Source organism: Pelodiscus sinensis, chromosome 6, assembly GCF_052426305.1.
Source record: "Pelodiscus sinensis isolate ZL-2025 chromosome 6, ASM5242630v1, whole genome shotgun sequence".
Taxonomy (NCBI): domain Eukaryota; kingdom Metazoa; phylum Chordata; order Testudines; family Trionychidae; genus Pelodiscus; species Pelodiscus sinensis.
Window position 1 is genome coordinate 30,449,262 of NC_143057.1, and position 23,474 is coordinate 30,472,735.

General features: G+C 38.7%; 1 protein-coding gene and 1 long non-coding RNA gene across 3 annotated transcripts in view; one reads left to right on the top strand and one right to left on the bottom strand.

The window, feature by feature from the left end:
* Positions 1 to 5,376, bottom strand: part of LOC142829830 (uncharacterized) — a 44,427-nt gene extending 39,051 nt beyond the window's left edge. Inside the window, exon 1 of the long non-coding RNA XR_012904647.2 lies at positions 5,295 to 5,376. This is a non-coding gene — a long non-coding RNA (uncharacterized LOC142829830). The remainder of the gene's footprint in view (positions 1 to 5,294) is intronic.
* Positions 1 to 23,474, top strand: part of GLIS3 (GLIS family zinc finger 3) — a 299,994-nt gene that overhangs the window by 186,864 nt on the left and 89,656 nt on the right. For both annotated transcript variants that reach the window (XM_006115134.5, XM_025180729.3), the window contains 2 exons: positions 5,214 to 5,375; positions 9,285 to 9,395. In XM_006115134.5, coding sequence (XP_006115196.3) covers positions 5,214 to 5,375; positions 9,285 to 9,395 — 273 coding nt within the window. The remainder of the gene's footprint in view (positions 1 to 5,213; positions 5,376 to 9,284; positions 9,396 to 23,474) is intronic.

Below are 23,474 nucleotides of genomic sequence, written 5' to 3' on the forward strand. Positions count from 1 at the left end.
TACGCTGCAGTTTAAAAAACAGATAGCAAGATTCAGAGCCTGGAACTCAGGCTTTCAGGAATGTGCTATGGGGCTAAAAACAACAGTCTGGATGTCCCAGTTCAGGCAGGAACTGGGCTGTGAAACACAGTGAGAGGGGGCTGAGCAGAGTCCAGGCTCCAGCCCCATTGGCAGCTTCTGGTATTTTTAGCCTTGTAGCAGAAGCCCAAGTCAGGTGAGCCAGACTCTAAAATTTACTGCTTTTTTGTTGGTTGGTTGGTTTTTGTGGCATAGATGTACTCAGTGAGGGTGAATGAAATTCTTGGATGCATAAGCAGGAGGCTGTTAAATAGGAACAGGGAAGTGATATTACTTCTATATAAAATATTAGTGAAACAATTCCTGTTATACTGTCTCTATTTCTGCTACCCATACTTCAAAAAAGATGTTAGAAAACTGGAAGAGGTTAAAAAACCAGCTATAAGATGGGAAGTCTGGAAAACATGTTTTCTACTGATAGACTTAAGAAATTCAATTTATTTAGTTTACTTATGAGAAGGTGAAGGCCCCTTTATGCTGCTGGATTGCTGTAAAAGACTCAGAATCTAACTGAGAATCAACCCCAGTATTATCATACATATGGACAGTGGAAGATTTAAGGTTACATAGGAACCTGACACGGTTTCACTTTGTATATTTAATGTTCGTTTAAACTTTGTTTTTTTATGAATGTATACATACACTAATAGAGGTCATGGGACCTGTCTATGAAGGCATGTACATTTCTTTAAAAATCAATGTAGATGTCATAAAGAAGCCACAATCAACTCAAAGTCTGCTTTTTACTGATATGCTTTTCATTAATTTTAGATGCGTAGTATTTATAAACATCTGACTTTGATAACTAATGTTTGTGTAAAGAAAACAAAATAATTGCACATGTAAATAAATGGACAGTCCAATGAATTTATTTTAAAAGAGAACTGTAGGTCAAAATTAAGAAGCATGCTGAGCCAGGAAATTTGTCTTTATGAGCTAGTTAGTGGTTTCAATTTGCATGCAACAGTAAAAAAGAAAAACACAGTAACTATGATTCTTTTATTGGAGATTAGGAAAACATTACAAAGGGCTATTTTATTAATTCCACAAAACTTTAATACTTCCAGAAAACCTGGCTGAATCAGGATTATGTTTAGGAGTGTTATTCAGTTTTAGAATGTCAAAGCCATGGCACTTACTAAACTGACTAATTGCGGTAAAGGTGTTACATCCTCTTCCACAACCACACTTAATAACTTGGAAACTATGAAGATTTCCATTTGAAAACATAACTACAGTCTACTTGACTTTTGGTTCCTTCAGCTAACCATGGCTTCTGTGGAATAATTGAACTAAAATCCTATTAATAAGGAAGAGTGCATATTATGTATAGTTTAAAAGAACCTCCTTCTCAAAGCTTTTTGTCTTTTAAAGCATGAGAGATTCCTGAAATCTCAGATTTTTTTAAGTGTTGACATTTAATTTCTGTTGTCTGAAAAAGAACTTTCCAACATTTCAGATTCAATTACCTAGTAAAAGATAAATTCATAACATCTAGTGCTGAGAATATCACATGCATGAATTAAGGATAATATGTATGGGGGAGAAGAGTGTCAATATACTTTTGTCATTTTCAAGTTCTGCTCAACAATGCAAAGTTCTTAAAAATTTTAATTTACAAATCTTTTTGGAGTTAAATTCACCCTGTTTCTCAGTTAACCACACAATGTGATGCAAACTCTGTGGTTATCCCCCAATCTGATAGCTACTTGCACACATATTTAATTTTGCTTGTGTGTGTGCAGGATTGGGGCCTAAGTAATTGACACATAGCTGATGCAGAACAGAGGGCCTTTTCTGTAGTGGGTTGACTTTTCACCCTATGAGATTGAAAGATCATTGAGAAAATGGAGTTGATATTGCAGCTATATTATACCTTTTAATCTATGTCATTTGAATGGATATGTATGCTGTTCTAAATTTTCCGTTTGGAATCATTAGCGATGTATCAAGATAATATTTCTTCTTGGTGATCTTTGCTATTGCTACCTGCCTATTCTTGAATTTTTTTTTTCAAAATATTGGCTGCTTTTTCATACCTATCCTGTTGTCTTTATGCTTTCCTTTTCCATCTATATACTTCTCAAAATTTTGTTAGAGTGGATGGAAGGGAACTACAATGGCACATGATAAACTCATGAGACATCAATTTAAAATAGCTCAGAGTAATATAGTACCATAGAAGAAGACTTTGTTTTGTAATTTTTACTTCTTTTTTGACTCTTATTAGCAAGACTTCATTGGCATAGACAGAACAACAAATATTTTTGCATCCCTCTCTTCACCCTGGAAGCCCAATTGAATTTCTGGAAGATCTTTACGGGAGAGCCTCAAAAGCTTTGAAGATTTGGTTTGGCTAAGAATCCTAAAATCTTAATAACCTGCAGTTCTGCCCCACCCCCCGAAATGTTCAGAACCAGTGGGCTGTCAGAGCTGGGTTAGTAGTGATGCAAAATCTTCTTTTTCTGAGACTTCAAATCTTCCCATTTTGTGTTTGAACTGGGCCACAAATACCATAGAATAAAGCCTCCCATTCAGTATTTAATCACTAGCATTTCTGGTTCTGTAAATCAAGGAAGCATTGTCATGGGTGAAAATGAAACCTGTGTGATTGGCGAAGATTTCTGAATTTCTCAGAATCTGAAAAAAATTCATTTTGTTTGAGTTTAAGGTGAAGATTTGGGTTGTCTCACTCATTCCTAATGAATATGCCACCTCTTATAATGTATGATTTACAAGTCAGAGTTATATATTTTGTCCCATCTCCTAAGATTGCATGGACAATGTGTAGTCAGTTTTTTTCTTTTCTACTATTAAAAAAAAAAAGTGAAGCAAAAGCCAGAGATTCACCTCATTCTAATTCTGTTTCCTTTCTCCATCCTTTCCCTATGCTTCTTCGTTCAGTTGAATTTTACCTGATCCTTTACTCTTTATTGCAAGAATTGAAAGTTGAGATTCCTGTTTTTCTATCTTTCTTACTTCAGTTCTAATGAATTACAAACCCAATGCAAATTATGATCAGTCATTTTGATGTTTCAGCTACCTCTATGTTTTGCAAGCAATCATACAGTAAATAAAATATAATATACGTTATTTATGGTACAGCAGAGTAAGTGAAAAGTTGCCTCTATTCCAGTTATTCTTTGTAGACTCAGTGAATTAGTAAGAGGGACTCTGGAAATAGTTCATTATATCTACAATATTATAAATGCTTGACATTCATGCCAGTGCATTTTTATCTTTGCAAATAAGACCAGCAAACTAGCCTGTAATTCAGGAGACAGCTTCTAATGCTGTGCAATGAAACCCACAGCAGCTATGATTAATGGCATTAATTGCTCGTCTCATGGAGTCTAATTGAAATAAAATATATTTTAAAAGCCTGATGTCACAGACATCCTTGTTTGTGGTTTCCTTTACTTTAGAGATTTTGTGGAAGCCTGATTAGGTGTGAGCACTTGGGAGATGCACTTGTTTTGAGTAGTTTATGCAGCTGATTAGGGAAAGGATCAGTGTTCCATTATTGCCTATCCATATAGAGTAAAGCCTGTTTTGGTGCAGTCTCATGATGAATTCTTTATTTTTAGTATCTTATATAAAAACCTGTAATGAAATGTAAAATAATATTTCAAAGGTTATTTTAATGGCACTGATGATCAATGATCTCTAATCAAGCAGATATTTGGACAATGATTATAGCCTCGTTTTTTTGGAGGGTGGGGGTTATACAAAAACATTAGCAAGGCAATGCAGATTAAGGTTTTGCAGGATTTGGGTTGTATTGGGCTGTTTTGTGTTGGAGGCGGGTTTTTGATCAATCTGTTCTGCAAACTGGAACAAAGCTGGGAAGAAGGATGGTCCAGTGGTTAGGACTGTAACCTCTGTCTAGAGTAAGTGGAATTCGCTCCCTGATGGGCTTCCATTGTGACCTTGAGAAAATCTTTGGTCTGATCCAATATGGCTGTTTTTATGATAGTCACTTGCACTGTCTGTGCCTTGTTTCTCCGACTGCAAAATGGAAATAATTGTGGTTTCTGACCTCACAGGGGAATATGAAAATAGATACATTAAAACACAGTGAGTTGCTTAGATACAGTGACCATTGACGTAATAAAAATGCCTATGAGCTTGTTGGCACAGCAGTGAATGCTGGAAAGGTGTGATTTCTAAAGCACATCAATATGTTGTGTGTTAACTGGCCTCCTAACAAACAGTCCTATGTTAATGAGCAGTAGGAAACTTTTAGTTCACACCAGGGTCTACATGGTCCAGTTAGTGCACAACATGCTGGTGTGCATTACAAATTCTACACTTTAGTACACACTGCCATGCTATGTAGACAAGCTCTAAGACAGATAAATTCCAGCTTCATTTCCCTAAGCTATATTGTCTAAAAGGAGGTAAAGATTCATCTTACTCACTAATGGAAGCAGAAGTGAAATGGCCAGAGCTGTGAAGTACAGACACTATCTCTCTCCAAGTTTTGGGATGTTCAACTCAGAAGTTTGTTTCTGACCCATCTCTAAGGAAAAAAAAAATTTTCAAAAGTGTTTAGTTTTGGCCTTACACTGTTTAGGGATGTGAACAACTAGTCGACTATCCAATAAGCAAATGCTTATCAGATAGTTGACAGGCTAGTCGACTAGTTGCTTCCCCCCCACTTGCTGCCTCTGTCAGAAAGAGGCAGCAAAGGTGGGGAAGAGGCAGGGCTGCTTCAAAGTGGCATGCTTCACCCGTTGGTCCCGTTCTCCCCGCAGCGCTTTCGCCTTTGAAAAGTAGCAACAACCTGGGGGCTATTGCTACACTTCAAAGGCAGAAGTGCCCTTATCGACTAATCAAATAGTTGATACAAATTGCACTGACTATTTGATTAGGGAAATAATTGAAATTTTACATCCCTAACAATGTTCCTATTTAAATCTATGGAAAAAAAATCAACTGACTTCACTGGAGGAAGATAATTCAATATTGAGGGCTTTGGAAAATCCCTCTCAGTGAATTTTGAGACAAATGCTTAATTTAAGTGACTGAATATTTTTAAATTATAAAGTAAAAAATTCTGTTGGATGTTAAAAGATGAAGGCAATCAAATGTGGGTGGTTTTTTTTTTATTCTTATCCTTATCCCTTTTACAGTTTGAGGGCTGCAAGAAGGCCTTTTCCAGGTTAGAAAATCTCAAGATTCATTTACGGAGCCACACAGGAGAAAAGCCCTACCTTTGTCAGCATCCAGGTTGTCAGAAAGCATTCAGTAACTCCAGCGATCGAGCCAAGCATCAGAGGACACACTTGGACACTGTAAGAAATAAAAGATCTCAAATTTGATTTCTTGTTAACCTGTTAAATCCCTTTCCTCTTAGCTAATTGCAGCAAATACTGTATATAAGTAGAGATGGGAGGATGGGAAGAGATGTCAAATTAATATAGTTTGATCTGTAACAGAGATGTTATAGTTCAGGGGTGGTCAACCTGGCTCTTGAGCCACATGTGGATTTTTTACCATTCAAGTGCAGCTCATAAGCCCCGATCCCCTCCCCATTCTCTGCCTACCACACTGGGGACAGTGCTTGGAACCTCTGCCTTGCAGTGGGGTGGAGAGGTAGGAATTTGAGACTGACTCCTGGCAGGTGTGTTCCAGATCTTGAGCTTCTGAATATTTTTGAATGTGGCTCCGAGGGCCAGTAAGTTTGGCCACCCCCGACATAGTCTCTGTCAGGAGACTTTCCAAGTTGTATTCTGTTTTCCCCGTTTACTTTGTATATAATAACACTGGGGCTGACTGGAACGGAAACAGACTGCTGGCCTATATGTTCTGAGGAGACTCTAGTTACTTACTGAGATATATACAAGTAAGTAGTGGAGATGGACCAAAGTTGCAAAATTCAGATTGGGATCCAGATTTTGAATGCTAAAAAATTCTGTAATGTTGGAAACAGGTTTTAGTCCTGCCCACTATCAAGGTAATGGACCATTTTGGAATTTAGATCCAGGTTTGATTCTGGAATTTGGAGATTTTCAGGTGTGAGGTTCTGGATCAGGTCTATGTCCTGTCAGGGCAATTTCAAGTTGGAGATAAGGCATAAATGTCTGGGCCATAACAGAATGGTCTGATCAGCATATTAGCCTGTGCTTATAAAGATACCATAGTTGGGTGACTAGATGTCCCGATTTTATAGGGACAGTCTGACATTCGGGGATTTGCCTTTTGTAGATGCCTATTACTTCCTGGTGCCTTTCCAACATTTCATACTTGCAATCTGGTCACAGAATACATTTAAAAAAAATTCAGATTGGAGCAAATTTCCCAGAATACATTTAAAAAAAATTCAGATTGGAGCAAATTTCTGGAAAATCAAAATATATCTTCCACAAGAATATATCAAAAACCACAGAAAACAGGAAGGGCAAAAATCCTGTCTGTTTTAACCATACTACTTGTTTAACTTTAGCAGAACTATTCACTTGGGCAAGCCAAGCATTGATCATATCTCTTATTACTGGTATATTAATGGTCAATGCAAATGTAGCATGCTACCTTTTAAAAAATTGAATGTTTTAAGTGATTGACTTAGGGCCTGATTCAAAGTCCAGTTAAATCAACAGGAATCTTTCTATTGACTCCACTGGGTTCTGAATCTGCCCCTTCATGGTTACTAAGTGCTATCAAGTTCTGCTCTATTTTAATATACAGAAGTATTCATTATATACTATTGCAGGTTCTGTAGATAAGAAGTTATTCCAGGTCACAATGTATAATTAACATGCAATGAAAAGCTGCTGAGAACATTACCAGAGACTAGCAGAACATTCTGCTAGATTCAGTGTTAGAAAACCAAATATTGTCTCATTTAGTGAATAGAGAGTTTTAAACCTTCTTTCATCAGACCTTCAGTTCAACAGATGTAGGAAGAAGAATGGCTGGAGAGGACCATTTCAAAGTAGCCTTCCCTCTGAAATGCTTTCTTTGGAAGGGAACAATTCTTCTCAGTAGAATTGGTAGAAAGGGATTTTTTTTTCACTTCAATTTCTAAAAAGCCAATTAGAATGCTGAGTAGGAAAAATAAATATCTAAGACATGGTGCCTCAAGATAATAAATAGAATAAATGTGTTGCCTTAAATAAAGAGATAAATATATGTACATAAACCAGACAGGTAGTTAGGAGTGCTGCAGCTGCACAACATGCCCATGATTGAGGGAGTAAATTACCCCCCCCCCACACACACACAGAGACACATACTTCCACTATCCTCAAGGCTCCAATAATCACTCTGAGAAAACAAAATAAACATATAACATACAGCTATCACTAGAAAAAAAATGACTATGGTAAGGTTAAGGTTGAGAGTACATATCAGGAAGTTCAATTAAAATAAAAATATATGCAACCAAAATATTGTTTGTGAATTATGGGGGTTTAGCCAATATTTATTTAACACACAAAATTTGTTTCACGACAAAATAAAATTTAGTTTTAAGTAGAAGCATAGTTTTCCAAAGGGCTTGCCATTAGGAACCAAGAAATAATACCATGTGACTTAGCTGACTGGTTGCACAACTTAAATAGCAAATTTCAAATAATGAATAGTGAACAGAATGGTCAGTACAGACAGTTCACACTTTCATAAAAAAGGTGATAGGTTTGTATCTATATATTTTGTGAATGAAGTAGAGAGGTAAATTTATCAAATAACTGTTTGCGACAAGTAGTTGGACTAATTCTAATTTTGTCATATTATTGACATTCCATACTGTAGTGCAACTACAATTCTGGAAATAGCTCAAGGGGTATAAGAGAGCAGGCAAGTTAAAGCAAGCAGATATGACTTTTAGTGAATCTAAAAAACCAAACTTACCTGGACGTTTCAGGACTATATTTGTTGGCAATATTCCCTGTTTGTGATTGGCAATTAAGAGAGGAAGAAATGTGCCTTGTCCTTTACATAAATATACTTATTCTTTTCATATTCCTTTTTACAGCACTACCTTCAGTGTTTTAGAATTGTAATGTTTAAAGGTTGCTTTGTTGCTGTTTCCACTCGTCATGTAGCAGACTAACCTTTTCTCTTACTTTCTGTCTTTCTGAAGCAGGTTTCCTCTCTAACTCTTAAGCAGTCTGTCCAGGACTTTACTGCAGTTTCTTTACCTGGCTTACTAAAGAATAATGTAATTTCTGACTAAGTCAAAGATTGCTGGGAGGGTGCCATAATTGTAAGTACAACTGAAGATACTCATTCATAATGATAAAAATAATGATGAGGTAAAAGGAAATATGGCATGCTAAAACTAAAAATAGGCATTTAAATTTCAGTAAAGATTCATTTACTTTTTCTTGCTTGCAAGCCTTCTTTTCCCTTTTGCCATGCCATTAAACTACAGGTTGTGAACCTCTCTAATCCGGCACTCTCTGGGTGTGTCTAGACTACAGGGCTTTGTCGACAAAAGTGGCCTTTTGTTGACAAAATGTATACCTGTGTCTACACTGCCGCCGAGTTCTGTTGACATAATGTCGACAAAACTCAGCAGTTTTGTCAATGGCGGCAAACCTCATTCTACGAGGAATAATACCTTTTGTCGACAGAGTTCTGTCGACAGAAGACGTTATTGCATCTACACTGTCCTTTGTGTCTACACTCTCATGTTGATAAAGCGGCTTGCTTTGTCGACAGAACTGGATGTAGTCTAGATGCTCTTTGTTGACAGAAGCTTTGTCGACAGTATCTGTCGACAAAGTCTCTGTCGACAAAAGCCTGTAGTCTAGACGTACCCTCTGGTCCAGCAACATCTGTGGTCCAGCATGATTTTAGTTATCTGGATGTCCACTTATCATGTGGCCAAGTTTGCCGCAGTCCCATAACATTTGTTTATGTCACTAGTCCTGATGCTCAGTGTTCTATGCTATTATTTAGATCTAATGTACCTCTAAATATCTTCTAAAAGCCCAGGAAGCAGTGGAAGCATTGATAATGCAGCTAGACAATATTGACCTCCCGTGTTTCAGCAAATTCTCTGGTTTGGTAGTGGTCAGGTCCCGAGGATGCTGGACTAGAGAGGGTCAGTGTGTACTGGGCATTCTATCTGTGTACTGTTTGGTGTAGCCTATCAATTGCAATGAGTATCAAGGCTTTAGAAGAATTTTTCTCAGTTAAAATAATCAGTGGCTTAACTGATTTTTCTTTGTGCTTTTTTTGGCTTGTTTTTGTTTTAGAAACCGTATGCATGTCAGATTCCAGGATGTACCAAACGATACACAGACCCGAGTTCTCTGAGAAAGCATGTAAAGGCACATTCTTCCAAAGACCAACAGGCCAGGAAAAAGGTAACTCTTCTAGAAGAATGTTCTGCATAGGAATTACATAGTGAAGGTAATGTTATAATACTTTGTGGAACACCATTTGGGAAACACTGGCATAGATGATACTTTCAGTTTGGGCTCAGTAAGGCTGATTGTTTTACTAGAAGTCCAGTGAAGATTATCATCTTTGGAGTAATGGTTAACCATAATAAATACACATAACTCAGCATATGGAAAAATAATGTTGAGAAGGGAGATTTTATTTGTAAAATTCTTTCATCATGTAAATATATTGTGATGCAACATCCAGTTCACACTGCCAACATGAACTAAATAGATGTAGGTTGAGTTTTGATGGCTGGTAGATCAAACTGAACTGTATAGAAACATTAATTATATTTCCATAAATCCCAGCCATTTTCAAACATCAAACTAGTTCACAATGTTGAGTCCCAGGCATGACTGGATTATCCAATAAGCAGACTAAGCACGTGCTTAGGACACCAGCAAAGCAGGGGCACCAAAAAAAAGATTTTTTTTGAAAAAATTTGATATTTCAAAAAAAGCATTGAAACTGTCATTGTGGGAAAAGTCAGAACTCCGCAGAACACCTTTTTTCTCAGCTGAAAAGAATATAAAACCCTCAGAGAACAACAATGTGTCAGGACAGACTCGATTCACTTTCCCTATTGTGTATGGAAGCGGATGTGCTTCGTCAAGTCAGCTTCGATGAACGTATCCAGAATTTTGCAATCAGAAAATCTAGAAACAAGCTATTTTAATTTCAGAAGACATGTCAGTTTTGTGTCATTTCGAAAAATACAATTTTATTTTATGGTATAGTATTGTTTTTATTTTGAATTACATTTGGGGGGCACCATAATCTTTTCAGTGCTTAGGGCCTCTAAAAGTCTTAATCCGGCCCTGGTCCCAGGTATCAGTCCCAGGAGAAAAAAGTTAGCGAAGGACAGGAGCTGCTCTTTCGCCCCACATCTCAAGCCCATTTTTACTCTAAATCATGTTCTGCTGTTTTAGACCAATGAGGATAAGTGCAATGCTATCATTTAAAAAACTGACAATGATGGAGACAAAATAGAATAACGTTGGGAGAGTTAAAACCCCAGAGTCATAACCCCTCAGGAAGGGGCTATATTTAACTCGGGTAACAGCTCAAGATTTGCCCTGACAACAATTTTTGTTTAGATGGTGCCTGAAACACTGAAGTATAGGGTTAAATGTAGGGCTAGACTCTGATTTAACTGTTTGCCCTGAGCAAGGAGTAGTATGCAGATGTACTGCTCCAAGGGACCATGGAATTAATTTTAGCTCTTGAGAATTATAGTTAACTTCTTAATTCCTCCTTGTGTTAGGGGAAAAGTGATCTACTTGTGGTCATTACTGTGCTGCCTGGCACCCTGACCCATCCCTACCAGTCCTCTCTAGGGATGCAAGTGACTAGTCAACTCTCTGATAAGCATAAGCTTATCAGACAATCGAGTAGTGACTTGACTAGTTGCTTCACCCCTCCCTTGCTGCCTTGCAGCAAGGTGAGGGGACAGGAACTGGTGCTGGGGTGACCCATCCTAAAAGCTGGTTCCCCCCAGCATTGGCTCTGTAGGGGACAGGGAAGGCAGAGGCACAGCGGGGAAATGGCACGAGTGAAGACTAAAGCAGTTCCTGCTTACACCAGTTCACACTGTGGGTGCTTCAGCCTTTAAAATGTTGCAAGAGCCCTGTGGGGCTTTTGCTACATTTCAAAAGCAGAAGTGCCTCAGTGGGAACATGGGGTGAGCAGGGACTGCTTGAGTCCCCACTCACCCCATGCTCCCTGCGGCACCCCCTCCCTTGCTGCCTCGATGAGAGGTAGCAAGGGGCGGTGGAACATGAGCTGGTGCTGGGGGGAGCCGGCTTAAAAGCCATTTCCCCACAGTACCATCTTCGGGCTGCCTCCTGCTTCTCCCCCCCCCGGCCCTGCTGCCTCTATCAGAGGCAGCATGGAGGGGGGATAGGGAAGGCTGCTGCAAAGCAGATCCTGTCTGCAGGGGTCTCAACAGGAAGCGCCCCCCACTTTCCCCCGGGCAGACAGGCTGCTGCCACCAAGCAGCCCCTGTTCACAGTGGCCAGGGCTGGGGAGCAGCCCCTGTCCACAGCCAGCCCTGACCACCGTGAACAGAGGCTGCTCCAGCACCAACCCTGTTCACAACAGTCAGAGGCTGCTGCTGAAACAGTCCTTGCCCATGGCCAGCTCTGGCCGCCACGCACAGAGGCTGCTGAACTCAGAGTGAGCTGGGACCAAGCAGTCTCGGCTCACACAGATGTTGCACCTCTGCATTTTAAATGTAGTAAGAGCCCCATGGCTCTTACTACATTTAAAATGCAGAGCCATAACATGGGTGGCTCCCGGAGCTACCTTCGCTGTGGCTCTGCAGAGCGGTCTTATTGACTAATGGTATAGTCGATACAAATTGGATTGACTATACGATTAGGTAGGTAACTACAATTTAACATCCTTAGTCCTCTCCTTGCTCATGTGTGAAGGAGGGCGAATGTGGTCCTGTGCATATTGGTCTACTGATTGTATTGTGAGCCATAGGGCACATAGCAAAGGGATGTCACACACCCTCCCAATTTACTCCCCTCTGTCAGCATGTAAGGCAAGCAGTGGTCCTCCTTTAATGTTCTGTCAAATTTACATAAGACACATGAAATAAATTTTGGATAATGTATCTGAATAAAGGGCATTAAACACTTAGGTAACATTATCATAATTGAACGTAAAATAATATGGTATTCTCTGTAAGTAATTGTGTAAAATTGCAGGCGTCTGTGTCAGGGGGAGGGGTTCTATTGTTAGGGTGACATTTCCCATATATTTTTGTTCATTTTCTAGTCCCCTGTTATAAAGTTTAAAGTAGTCCCTTTTAAATCCTCACATGGTCATTTTTTTTAGAATGAAACTTACAGTTGTTTAGTTTTAGTTTAGCATCCAGTCCATTTGATAAGGATTTATTTAGCTGATATGGGTTAATATGTGAAAGTGGAAATAAGGCAACCTAGTTAAAAAAAAAAAAAAAGGAAGAAATGTGGCATCAATCAAGCCAAGTGTTTAAAAGCATGCACTGAGGTTGCAGTGTATAATATTTACAAGGTACAGCATAGTTACTGGCCCTTTGAGAACTTATAATTGCTAACTCACATCATGCTTTGGTATTTGAAATATTTCCTGGCAGTAATAATAATAATAATAAAAAGTAAGAAACAATAAACCTTTTAAGGCAGAATTAAGATTATTTACGACTTTAATTAAAAATGAAAATTGGCTTAATGTCAAAAAAGCCTTTACAAAAAATGTGAATTCATCAAAAATAACCATAAAAATTCCAAGGTGATAAAGGCACAGTGGAGTAATAGTTCCAGCCCTAGGGAACAGTTCTGTTGAAAAGAATGAAACCCTTTGCTGTCACACCCTGTTAGTCATGGATTCATTTAATATATCCTGCCTGACTGCCTCTAATCCTCATTTTAACCTCCCCCTACACACTAAATGACATTATTTTGGTGTCTTAAGTTGCTAGCTCTCCAAGACTGTACACTAAAATATGTTCTTGATGTTACACAGATTTTAAATAGCAGGGGAAATGTATTAGTGGCAACGGAGTTGCCCTGGAACAAACTAGTGTACTCATCATGTCAGTTTGAGGTTACACTTACTCTTCCACACAACTTTTTATGATCCATCCTCAAAGCTCCTCGCCCCCCCCCCTCTGCTGTGTAATGTAGACCAGAGATGTTGCAGTGAAAATCAAAATATATGTATGCAATAACTTTCCACTGATGTCATTTTGTGCCCCATGGTGCATGGCAAAGTGCCTGATTCTGCAGTTCTTTTGCATGCAACACCCCTACTGATGTCAATGGAAGTCTTTTCTATTAAGGGAATTAATTCCGGGCCCCATTGAAGTCAGTGGCAAAACTATGAATAATGTATGCTTTTCAACAAATCTTAGCAAGAGTTTGTTAAATACAATATTGAAAACATTGCAAATAAAATCCAAAACTTTAGCTTTATCTAGTTTTCCATCTTGAGAAATTCCTAAGGAATTCCCCACATGGCATCAGAAAGAGTGGGGATGGGAGGGGAATGAGTACAGTCCTGCGTGCATAAAAAAATTGGTATCTGCACCCAAAAAATGAGCCATGGATATTTGCATCCCATGTCTGCAGATGCGGATACCCATGGCTATAAAGCAGATATTCACATATTAGCAGGACTTAACCCTCACTGGGGAGCAAGGTCAGAGCAGTCCTACAGTGGAGCGTGTCCTGCACTCTGCCCCACTCCCAGGAGGTTAACGGAGAGCGGGGTTTGGGCACTCCTGCCAGGGAGCATCGCTGGGCAGTGGGTGTTTGTCCCACTCTGCCCCGCCAGGTGCTCCTAATGGGGACTGGACAAGCACCCATGTCCTGACCATGCTTCGCACCAGGAGTGCCCAAACCCCGCTCCCCAGTGAGTGCCAGGGAACAGAGTGCAGGACAAGCTCTGCTGCAGGAACGTGTCTGGGGCACAGGTGCTTGTCTTGCTCTGCCCTGCCAGCTTCTCCCATAGTGGAGCTTGTCCCGCGCTCTGCCCTGTTCCTTGGCTCTTACCAGGAAGTGGGCTCGGTGCACTGCTGGTGAGGAGTGTGGCCAGGTCAAGGTGCATGTCCTGCGACACCATGCCTAGCACGTATGGAGGAGTGAGGTCAGGGTGCGCCTAGTGAGGGGCATGGCCAGGGTGCAGGTGCTCGTCCTGCTCTGCCTTGTTCACTAGTTGGGGTGCTCCTAGTGAGGACTGTGGTCGGAGCATGGGTGCTTGTCCCACGCCCAGTTAGGAGCACCTGAAGGGGCAGAGTGGGATAACACCTGCGCCCCGGCCAGGCTGCTCGCTGGGAGCACTCCGACCTCACTAACTGATAAGTACCGGGGAAGGGGCATAGTGGGGCAAACTCTGCGGTAAGAATACTTAGCAGGGTGCCTGGGCCACATCTCCTTGCCAAGAGCACCCCAGACTTTTTAGTATATCTGCAGCCACTCTAATATTCGCAAATATGAATGGTGGGTATCTGCAGATGCAAATATCCACAGATACAGAGCAGATACCTGCAGATTTGCAGGGCTCTCGGAATAAGAACAGAGTGTCAATGCAAAGCCAGAAATATCAAATGTATGAGTAAAGAAGCCTAAAATGCAATTCAGCTCATTTTCTTTTTACAAAGATGACTTTCAATCATGTATAGAAAACCATATAAAAGAATACAAAATATTTTCTTTTTGCATATTTTTATTGAAGATCAAAGTAGCACAGGAAATTAAACAAAATTAAAAATGGAGCCTCCCTGGTTGAAGTTAGTTTCTCTAAAAACAGTTGATGCAATAGGCAGTCCCCAATTTACGAACGGGTTGTGTTTCAAGAGTTCGTCTGTAAGTCGATTGTTTGTAATTCAAAATGCATTTTTCCATAGAAACGATGTTGTAAGGGTAGTTAGGTTCCCAGGTAAGTCCATAAAAAAGCCTATTTAATCCATAATGTAGCTGAAATACTGTATATTTACAACAAAAATAATATAAATAGGTTTTTTTTTAATCTTGAATGCCAGTGCTTGAAGAAAGGCAGGTTGAATTAGAGGAGGATGAGGAAGTAGGAGGAGATTCTGAAGGGGACTTCTGGACATCCCCAACTTCTCTCACCTGTGGGCTGTGTGTCAGCTCCTGCAACCAGCCCCCTTCCCTGGCTTCTCCTCTCCTCCCTGTGGGCTACACCCAGCCCCTGCTCACCAGGAGGCAGCGAGGAGCAGGGGGCAGCCATGAAGCCAGTGACTGGAGAGAAGCGGTTGTTTCCCCTTCCAGGTGCAGCTTCTTTCCAGCCTCTGGCTGTGTGACTGCCCTCTGCTCCTTTGGAGTCCTCTGGCAGGCATTTGCACTGCTCGTCACCACCTGTGCCTCTTTCCTGCTCCCCAAAGCTGCAGGTGAGCTTTTATTTGTATGTGTAGATATTTGTAAGTTGGATGTTTACAACTCAAGGAGTGCTTGCAATATGGAAGTACAGATAATGCTGAGATTGGGAGGGGGTTGAATACTGTCTCAAAATGCTTATGACCTATAATCAGTAAGACAGTCCCACTTCTGAATTATCCTTTCCTTGAAATACTTCCTTTTATGCTAGGGAAAGTCAATAATTCAATGCAGTGAATTTGAAAAACAGCAAATTTTAAAACACTTTTAAACTTTCCTTATGGAACTCATTGCATGGAGGCCGAGAGCTTCACAGGTTTCAAAATATACTGGATATGTATAAAGAATGATGAGTGTATCCACAGTACATTCATTAAGATTTTTTTTTAAATCCCAAATTGTTAAGGGACATAAATCCTCGTGCTTCAGTCCAGGTGTGAAAGTCATAGTATTGAGATTGGGAAGAACCTTGGTTATTCCATTCCCATGGGGTTTCTTGCACATTGCTCTGAAAAATCTGATCCTAGCCACAGATGCAGATAGCATAGGATTAGAGGGATTTTAGGCATGATCTAATCCAGCAGTTTGAATAGTTGTAAATGAATGAACAAAAATTAATCTTATAATCTGTGTTTTCTTGGTTTGGTTTCCCTCATTCTATTTGTATTCCTCTTCTCCTGTTTTCTCTTTCCATTTCCTGTCTCATTCTATACCCCACTTTTTATTAGGTGTGATTTTTTTAAAGATATATAACCAAAACTCATACATTTTAAGGGGAGGTGGAGGTACATATGCTGTGGTAAAATTGGTCCTCGTATTATTCTATCTTCATTTCTGTCTCTTTAATAGACTCTGATTTTCTATTTTCTTTCCTTTCCCTTTATCCTTCCCCAGATTCTCTCTGTGTCTGAACTATTTCTTCAGAAATGTATATGCTGAAGCAACTGAATGTTTCACAGTTAGTGTGTTTGCTCGTCATTTTGTAGAATGGATAATGTATTAATACAGTCACATGGATCATTTTGTCTCCCATTCATGACTTAAGTGTGGCTACACAAATGATGAGAATTTGGCATTTTAAAGGTGAAAGATTGAAAAAAGACATAAAATCTATTTTCTGTATATAAATATGCCCCCGCTTTAAAATCCAGTACTTCGGGCCATTCCAGGGCCAGAAGCAAATGTTGGACTTTCTGTTGGGAAATTAGTAATCCCTCCATCCCAAAGAATGAAGCTCCAGTTTCAAACCCTGCAGCGTCATGAAGTGACAGATTTTTATGTAAAGAAAGGTTATGACTGACCTAGGACCTGAATATTGACCAGTCTCAATCATAGGCCTTTGTGACTTTTTCAGGAAAAATTATTTGTGGTCAGAAGAATTAAACAATTACTGCAATTGTTATTTTATTTCTTCCAACAAATGTGTAATAGGTCAGAGGAGAATTCATGCAAATATAGACAAATGGGAGGTAGAAATGTAGGAGGATACAAGGTGCAGAGTGTTTGCCACAAAAGATCCTTATAATATTTATTTTTTATTACTTTACATTTCATGAAATCCGGCAATGAAATCAGGCAACCATTTCTAGATGACGACATTGTTCTACTACACTGCAATCTGAAAAATATGAACAGATGCATCTGATAATTTTAATTTCTATTCATCTATACTTAGGTGGTGGTATATCCCTCTACTGTTTAAGGACCAAATCCTGCAATCCTTATACTGGGAAAATCCTGTCTGAAATTTATGATTAAGGACCAGATGCTGAACCCTTGCACATATTGTGTAGTTCTTTTTCTTTCAATTAGTTCCACTGATGTCAATGAGATTACTAAAGAAGTAAGGGTATGTCTACACTGCCACCCTAGTTCGAACTAGGGTGGCTAATGTAGGCATTCGAACTTGCAAATGAAGCCCGGGATTTAAATATCCTAGGCTTCATTTGCATGTTCCCGGGCGGGCGTCATTTTTAAATGCCCGTAGTTTGAACTACCTGCCCACGGCTACACGCGGCACGGACTAGGTAGTTTGAATTAAAGCTCCTAATTCGAATTACCGTTAAATCTCCTTGTATTATTACGTGGAACAAGGTGTACCGGTAGTTCGAATTAGAAATCCTAATTCGAACTACCTACTCCGTGCTGCGTGTAGCTGCGGGCATGGAGTTCGGACTAAGGGGGATTTAAAAATGGCGGCACCCGGGAAGATGCAAATGAAGCCTGGGATATTTAAATCCCTAATTTAAATATCCCAGGCTTCATTTGCAACTCCGGTTGCCCTCATTTGCCTACCTAGCTCGAACTAACGAGCTAGTGTAGACATACCCTTTCTTTATTAGACTCCTGTTCTGACGTTATTACATGGGAAATAACAAAACTAAATCAGTAACAAAATCCACAGCTAATGCTCTTGACCCAGCATTGTCTCAAAGCCAAGTTAAAAAATTAATATTATCATTTCTTCTTTGTAAGACAAAATTTGATCAGGTAGCTGAACTATAAACCTGTATACACATAAGGACTTTATCGTTTTTATTGAGATATATGCTGATATATAATACACTATTTCAGCTGGATCCCTACTTAAGGAATGCGTATTTGTAAAACGTATGATAATTCTTCTTCATTTTTATTGTTCCCACTCTTTTGAAAAAGCAATACATGAAATCCACTTTTAACTTCAAAGCCATTGTTTTGTTTTGTTTTTAGCTTTTAAAAATATATTTATGTTACATTAAGGAAAACCTACTGGAGCTCTCTAGTGGCCAAAATAGTTCCTGTAATATCCCATAAATATTAAATAGCAACAAGATAGCCTGGTTGACAATGTCAGTCTTTTAATTCAAAGATATAAACTTCATTTTCTTCAGGGATAATACTTTTAATTACAATTTGCAATTTATAATTACACTGATAGACAGATGTTATCATTCATGGCATTTTGTTTATGACAGTAATATAACATATTTCTCCAAGAAATATTGAAAGATTTTAACAGACACAAATAAAGTTAGGTTAAGTTCGCCTATGTTATGATATCAGTAAAACAGCTATGATTGCCATTTAAAGACAAACTTCTCTTAATGTTCATAAATCCATGAGTAAAAGCTTTGATCAAACATCTAGTCCTTCGCAATTTATATAGATGCAAATGATTTGCAAACTTTACTAGTTTTAATATTAGACATTAGAGTTCAGATTAATTATAAGGCAGTCTTTTACACATTGACTACTTCCTACTAAACAGGACTGTCTCTTATGGAGCTGTTTCTGCACCATTTTAGCTTGTTCAAATTGCTCATTCTGACAAGTAACTTACCAGCTTTGCTGGTTCTGTAATGTTATTAAATGCTAGTTTGAAAGAGTAGGTGCTCCACTCTTACATACAAGGTCATTCAACTGAGCAGCTAAAGATTATTAGAGGAAGAACAGTGTCACTAGTGCAGAATGTTAACCTCGGTGAAATAGTGATACCATTGGGCAGCTTTTAATTATGTGATTTACATTGTTGTGTTTGTCACAAGCCCTCTCACACAACAATTTCTCTATGTGTCTACTATCCCTTCTTTCTCCATTTTAAGGCTGTTTATTTCTTCTCCCCTGGAAGGCTAACCCCAGGTATATTAGCTCGATGGACTTCTCAGAGGCACCTGATTTTTTTTATTTCACCCAAGAATAGGGAGTCTCCCAAATATTGGCATATTAGGAAGTTACAAAATCTTATTTGCCATAGGAGTTGGAGAGTCCAGGGAAAAATTGAATATACAAACATTTGCCAGGTTTACTACAAACATGGTTTAGTTTTCCTGAAAAAATCTGTCTTTTTTGTACCAAAATTGGCAAAGTGAAAACTAGGGACTTTGCACAGCTGCTTTCTATGAGCTCATAAAACAAACAGCACAAGGAAAAAAAGTACTTTGTAAGCTATTGTTCCCACAAAGTCCATCAAGAGGGTTACTCTTATTGGATCTGTCAAATTGTGGAAGTAAATGAGGCTGGAAGGAAGAAGGGAGAGGAGCACTTGCTCAGCCTTTTCTTTTGTGTTTAAAAAACCTGAAGGAGAAAGTGTTGGCTGTATTCAGAACAAGGTTTCCTGTACTGACTCTCAGATGCATTTTAATTTGAATGGCAGCTCCGACTAGAAGTGGGTGGAAGTATTTCAAATGAATTTTTTTGTAATTGAAAAAATGGCCTTTTTCAAAAGTAGACATTTTCATATTAAAATTTTAGTTGATGAAAAAAATTCAGTTTTTTTAAACCCATGTGAAAATGAAAAATTTAGTCTTTCGTGCTTTACTATGTTTTCAGTGGCAAATTGTAACAAATGGAGGAAGAATAAGAAAAGTTAAAAATATGGTGCAAAATTAAAAATTTAGAAAATGAAAATTTTCAAAATCAAACATTTACAATATAAATGTGCAACAGACACATCACATACACGAAAAATTGTTCCTTTTAAAAATCTGAAGGTATATTACTCAAGTTTTTCACTCAAAATGTTTTACATTTTTTATCTATTCTAGTTGGATACATAGTTTCCATGTCTTCTCTAAGCTGCAACCTTGGTTCTAATTGGGGAGTGAGCAAGCTTTTCTTGACTTTGGTAAATCTGAATTAACTACATTTTTTAAAAAATCACCACATAGTTTGTGAAACTAAAGTTCTAAGATGTAAGTATGGTTATAAGGAAGCCTGAGAACAAACAGGAAGCAGATGAACAAGACTGAATCATGGCTCAGGAATTAATAGCATTTTTTTCAATATGGCTGACAATGTATCATCAGAAAAGGCAAATTCCTTCAGATCTGCAGGTAGCCTAGAATGTTTGGATGACTATGAAGAACAGAGCTAGCAAAGGTGGACAAGTGTGATTCAGAATCTCAGGAACAGAAATGTTGAGGCTACAGAAATTTAGGGCCTGATTCCTCTCTCACTTTTATTGTGTAATTCCCCTGACTTGTATGGAGTAGTAATGTGTAAATTAAAGTAGGGTAGAAGCTACTGACTCACACCTCTCTACATGGTCTTCCAGTTCCTTGTTGAATAAATTACCACAATTTAGACTTTCTTACCAATCAGTAGAGTTGGTATAAGTAGCCTTAGTGAATGTAAAGTAGTGGTGGACAATACACCACCTTCAAGCCGGATGCAGTTCACTAAGGTTAGCCCCGATGGGCCATCAGATGCTTTATTTATCCAAGTGTTTGCTGGTACGGCCACTCACAGATCCCATTGGCCGCAGTTTCCAGTTTCCGTCCCCTTCTTGGATGAATCTGGATTGCTGTTACTCCTCTGGACCTTGTCCATCCTCATAAGCTCTGCTGTATCCTCTTTCCAATAGGTCATCTTTTGTTACCTATAGTTCTGACTTACCCAAATATATAAGTCTATCTTAAAATATGGGAAAAAACCCAAGCAGAATAAGTAAAATGAAAAAAGGTGAATCAAAAGGTGTGAAATTCTTTTACTAAACAATATTTTCTCAGTCTGTAAGACATATAATATTTCTGCATTAGCTTATAATAAATATCACCTAAAAAGGCTTGACAGTTTACTTTTATTGTCTGCTTTAACAAATACATCCTTCTTCCACAAATACAGCATATTTTAAAAATATGCGTAGCATATAACACTGTTTAACGTTATCTGGATTGTTTATTGTTTACACTCTTTTACAATAGGACCAAGATCTCTCTTTAACTTTTATGAGTATATATTGATTTCACCTCAGTATGGCCGAAGTTACCTGTTTGTTTGCATAGACTTTGAGTAAGCAGAGTTTTTCTGCCAATGTTTGGCTTTAGTGGAGAACATAGATGGAGCACAGTGTCCAAGGTTCTGTTTTTGCTGACATCTTTGGTTCATATTTCAGTCTACAGAATTGTCTTGAATTCGGTTTTTCATTCTCTGGCCTTAGTCTTTTTAATTCTTTCCCCACCATTTTAAAAGGCTGTCATTGCCTGTGGAAATAGCATTAACGCCTTTTTGCTGAAATGCCTTACAAATGCAGCAAATAAACTCACTCTTTTTTCCCCCCTCTCTGTCACTCAGAATGATTGCCAAGAAAACAGGAGCCACAAAGGACCGAAACTTTATTCTATTGATATACAGCAGTTATTAGTGTATTGTGTTAGTGACAGCAAACAGCAATGTTGTAGATTATTAGCCTACATGTATCTCAAAAAACTGTTCATAACAAGGCGGGTATTCAGAAGCAGGGCAAACAGCTTTTCTCCTAAATCTAAAGTACCAGCCCTGTACAATTCTGAGACTGTCTTTCAGTTTTTAATTTGTCTTGTTCAAACGCTTGGTTCAGATTTCACTGTTAATGCTGCAAAAGGGATAGAATTCAGTAAAGAAGGGTGGGGGGGTGTTCTATTTTCTTACCACGAAAGCAGATGAATTTAAGGATATTTCCCCCCCACTTGTTTTCTATGGAGTCCATTTAAAATATGTCATTAATGCAAGCAGAAGTGCATTGAGAGGCTAAGGGTCAGTGAGCAGTGCCCATGGCAACTAAAAAACTATTCTGCACAAAAAATGCAGTAAAGAGTAAGTGTTTTAATCCTCAACTTTAATCCCTTTACTTCCTGTTCTCAAAATGAAATATAAATCAGGCACCATGGAGTGCAGCAATTTTTCCTGAAAGGGACGTTGGCGAGAAAAGGATTAGTAATGGGCAGAAGTGTTTAAGGAATTTAATCACACAATTTGTTGTAAAACTTTTGAGACTATGAGTGACCAATTCTTTTGAGGCTGGCCAATGAAAAACAACAAAACACACTTTGAAAGTGATTAGAGGACGGGCTCTGGCTGACACCCCCATTTGTTGTTGTTGTTACATCATTGCAGCAGTTGCTGTGACTTTGAAACCATGGAATGTACTTGGTGAGCCCACTGAGGAGGTTCCAAGATGGGGCTGGTATTTTAATGGTGGTGTAGAGAGGACTCCTATGATCTCCAGGAAACAGAAACAATAGAGCAGCTTGCACTTTTCATTCTCCTGTTGGGGTTGCTGCGGTTTTTATAATCAGGAGATTAGCAAAAGCACCGTGACATTAATATTTACAGGTAGATGGCTTCCTGCTACATTTTTCCATCATAGCTTTTAGTTCTAAGCTTTCCCTTGTGCTGCTATAGGATTTGGCAGTATCAAGGTACATACTCAAGAAGGAAGAGCTAGCATCACACTTGAAGAAAGAAATATATTTTCCCAGCCAAAAAAATCGAACAAAGCAACCAAAAAGAAACAGAATTAAAACACAAGTGAAACATCTCTTATTTAACAAATGTGGCAACGTTTATATTATGCCTGTGTTCCACCTTTGCTTCTTTCATTCATGCCTTTTACCTCTCTCACCAGGGTTTATATATGATTATTTTCTGCTACTTCTATGCATATCCCTATGACACTGTCACAAAAACGTGTCAGTAAATAGTTCAGCAACTGTGTATATAATATAAGCAGATACCAAACTCTTCCCACTAAAATCCTGTGTCCGTGAGATATAGAACTTGATGGTCACTGATGTATTATGGTCATACAGAGTCCTATATAATCACATATACAAGTGATAAAGGTTCTGCAGGCCACATTAGGTCCTTGCTGTTACCTGTGCAGTTATTTTGCCTTCCCTGGTTTTATTAAAGTGTAACTGATTGGAGCTACTTAAACAATTCTGCTGATAGGCTAGGAAGAATAGATTTCAGCACTCACTTTCTTAATTGTGTTGCCTATACTGGGTAACATAAGTTAAAAATGAAATGTATATTTGTCACTAAAGAGAGCAGACCTGACTGAATACACACATTGAGCAACTTTGTTGAATAAGAAGGTGTCATTTGAAGATAATCACTTTTCAGATTAGAGCTGTACTTTTAGATAAAGTTTTCCCTACTTTAAGTCTGCTCAAGGCATGTGCACATCTTTGGGCTTTGGTTTTTTTAATGTATCTAAAGTAAGAATGATTAAGATAATTATAGATAAAGCATATAATTGACTCACTTTAGGCTTTATGGAAGTAGTAAGTTTTCAGGAGCAATTTGAATAAAGGGAATGTAGTGGCTTAATGTTTTCTCTTAGAAACCCAAAATTTGGGCCAGCTTCAC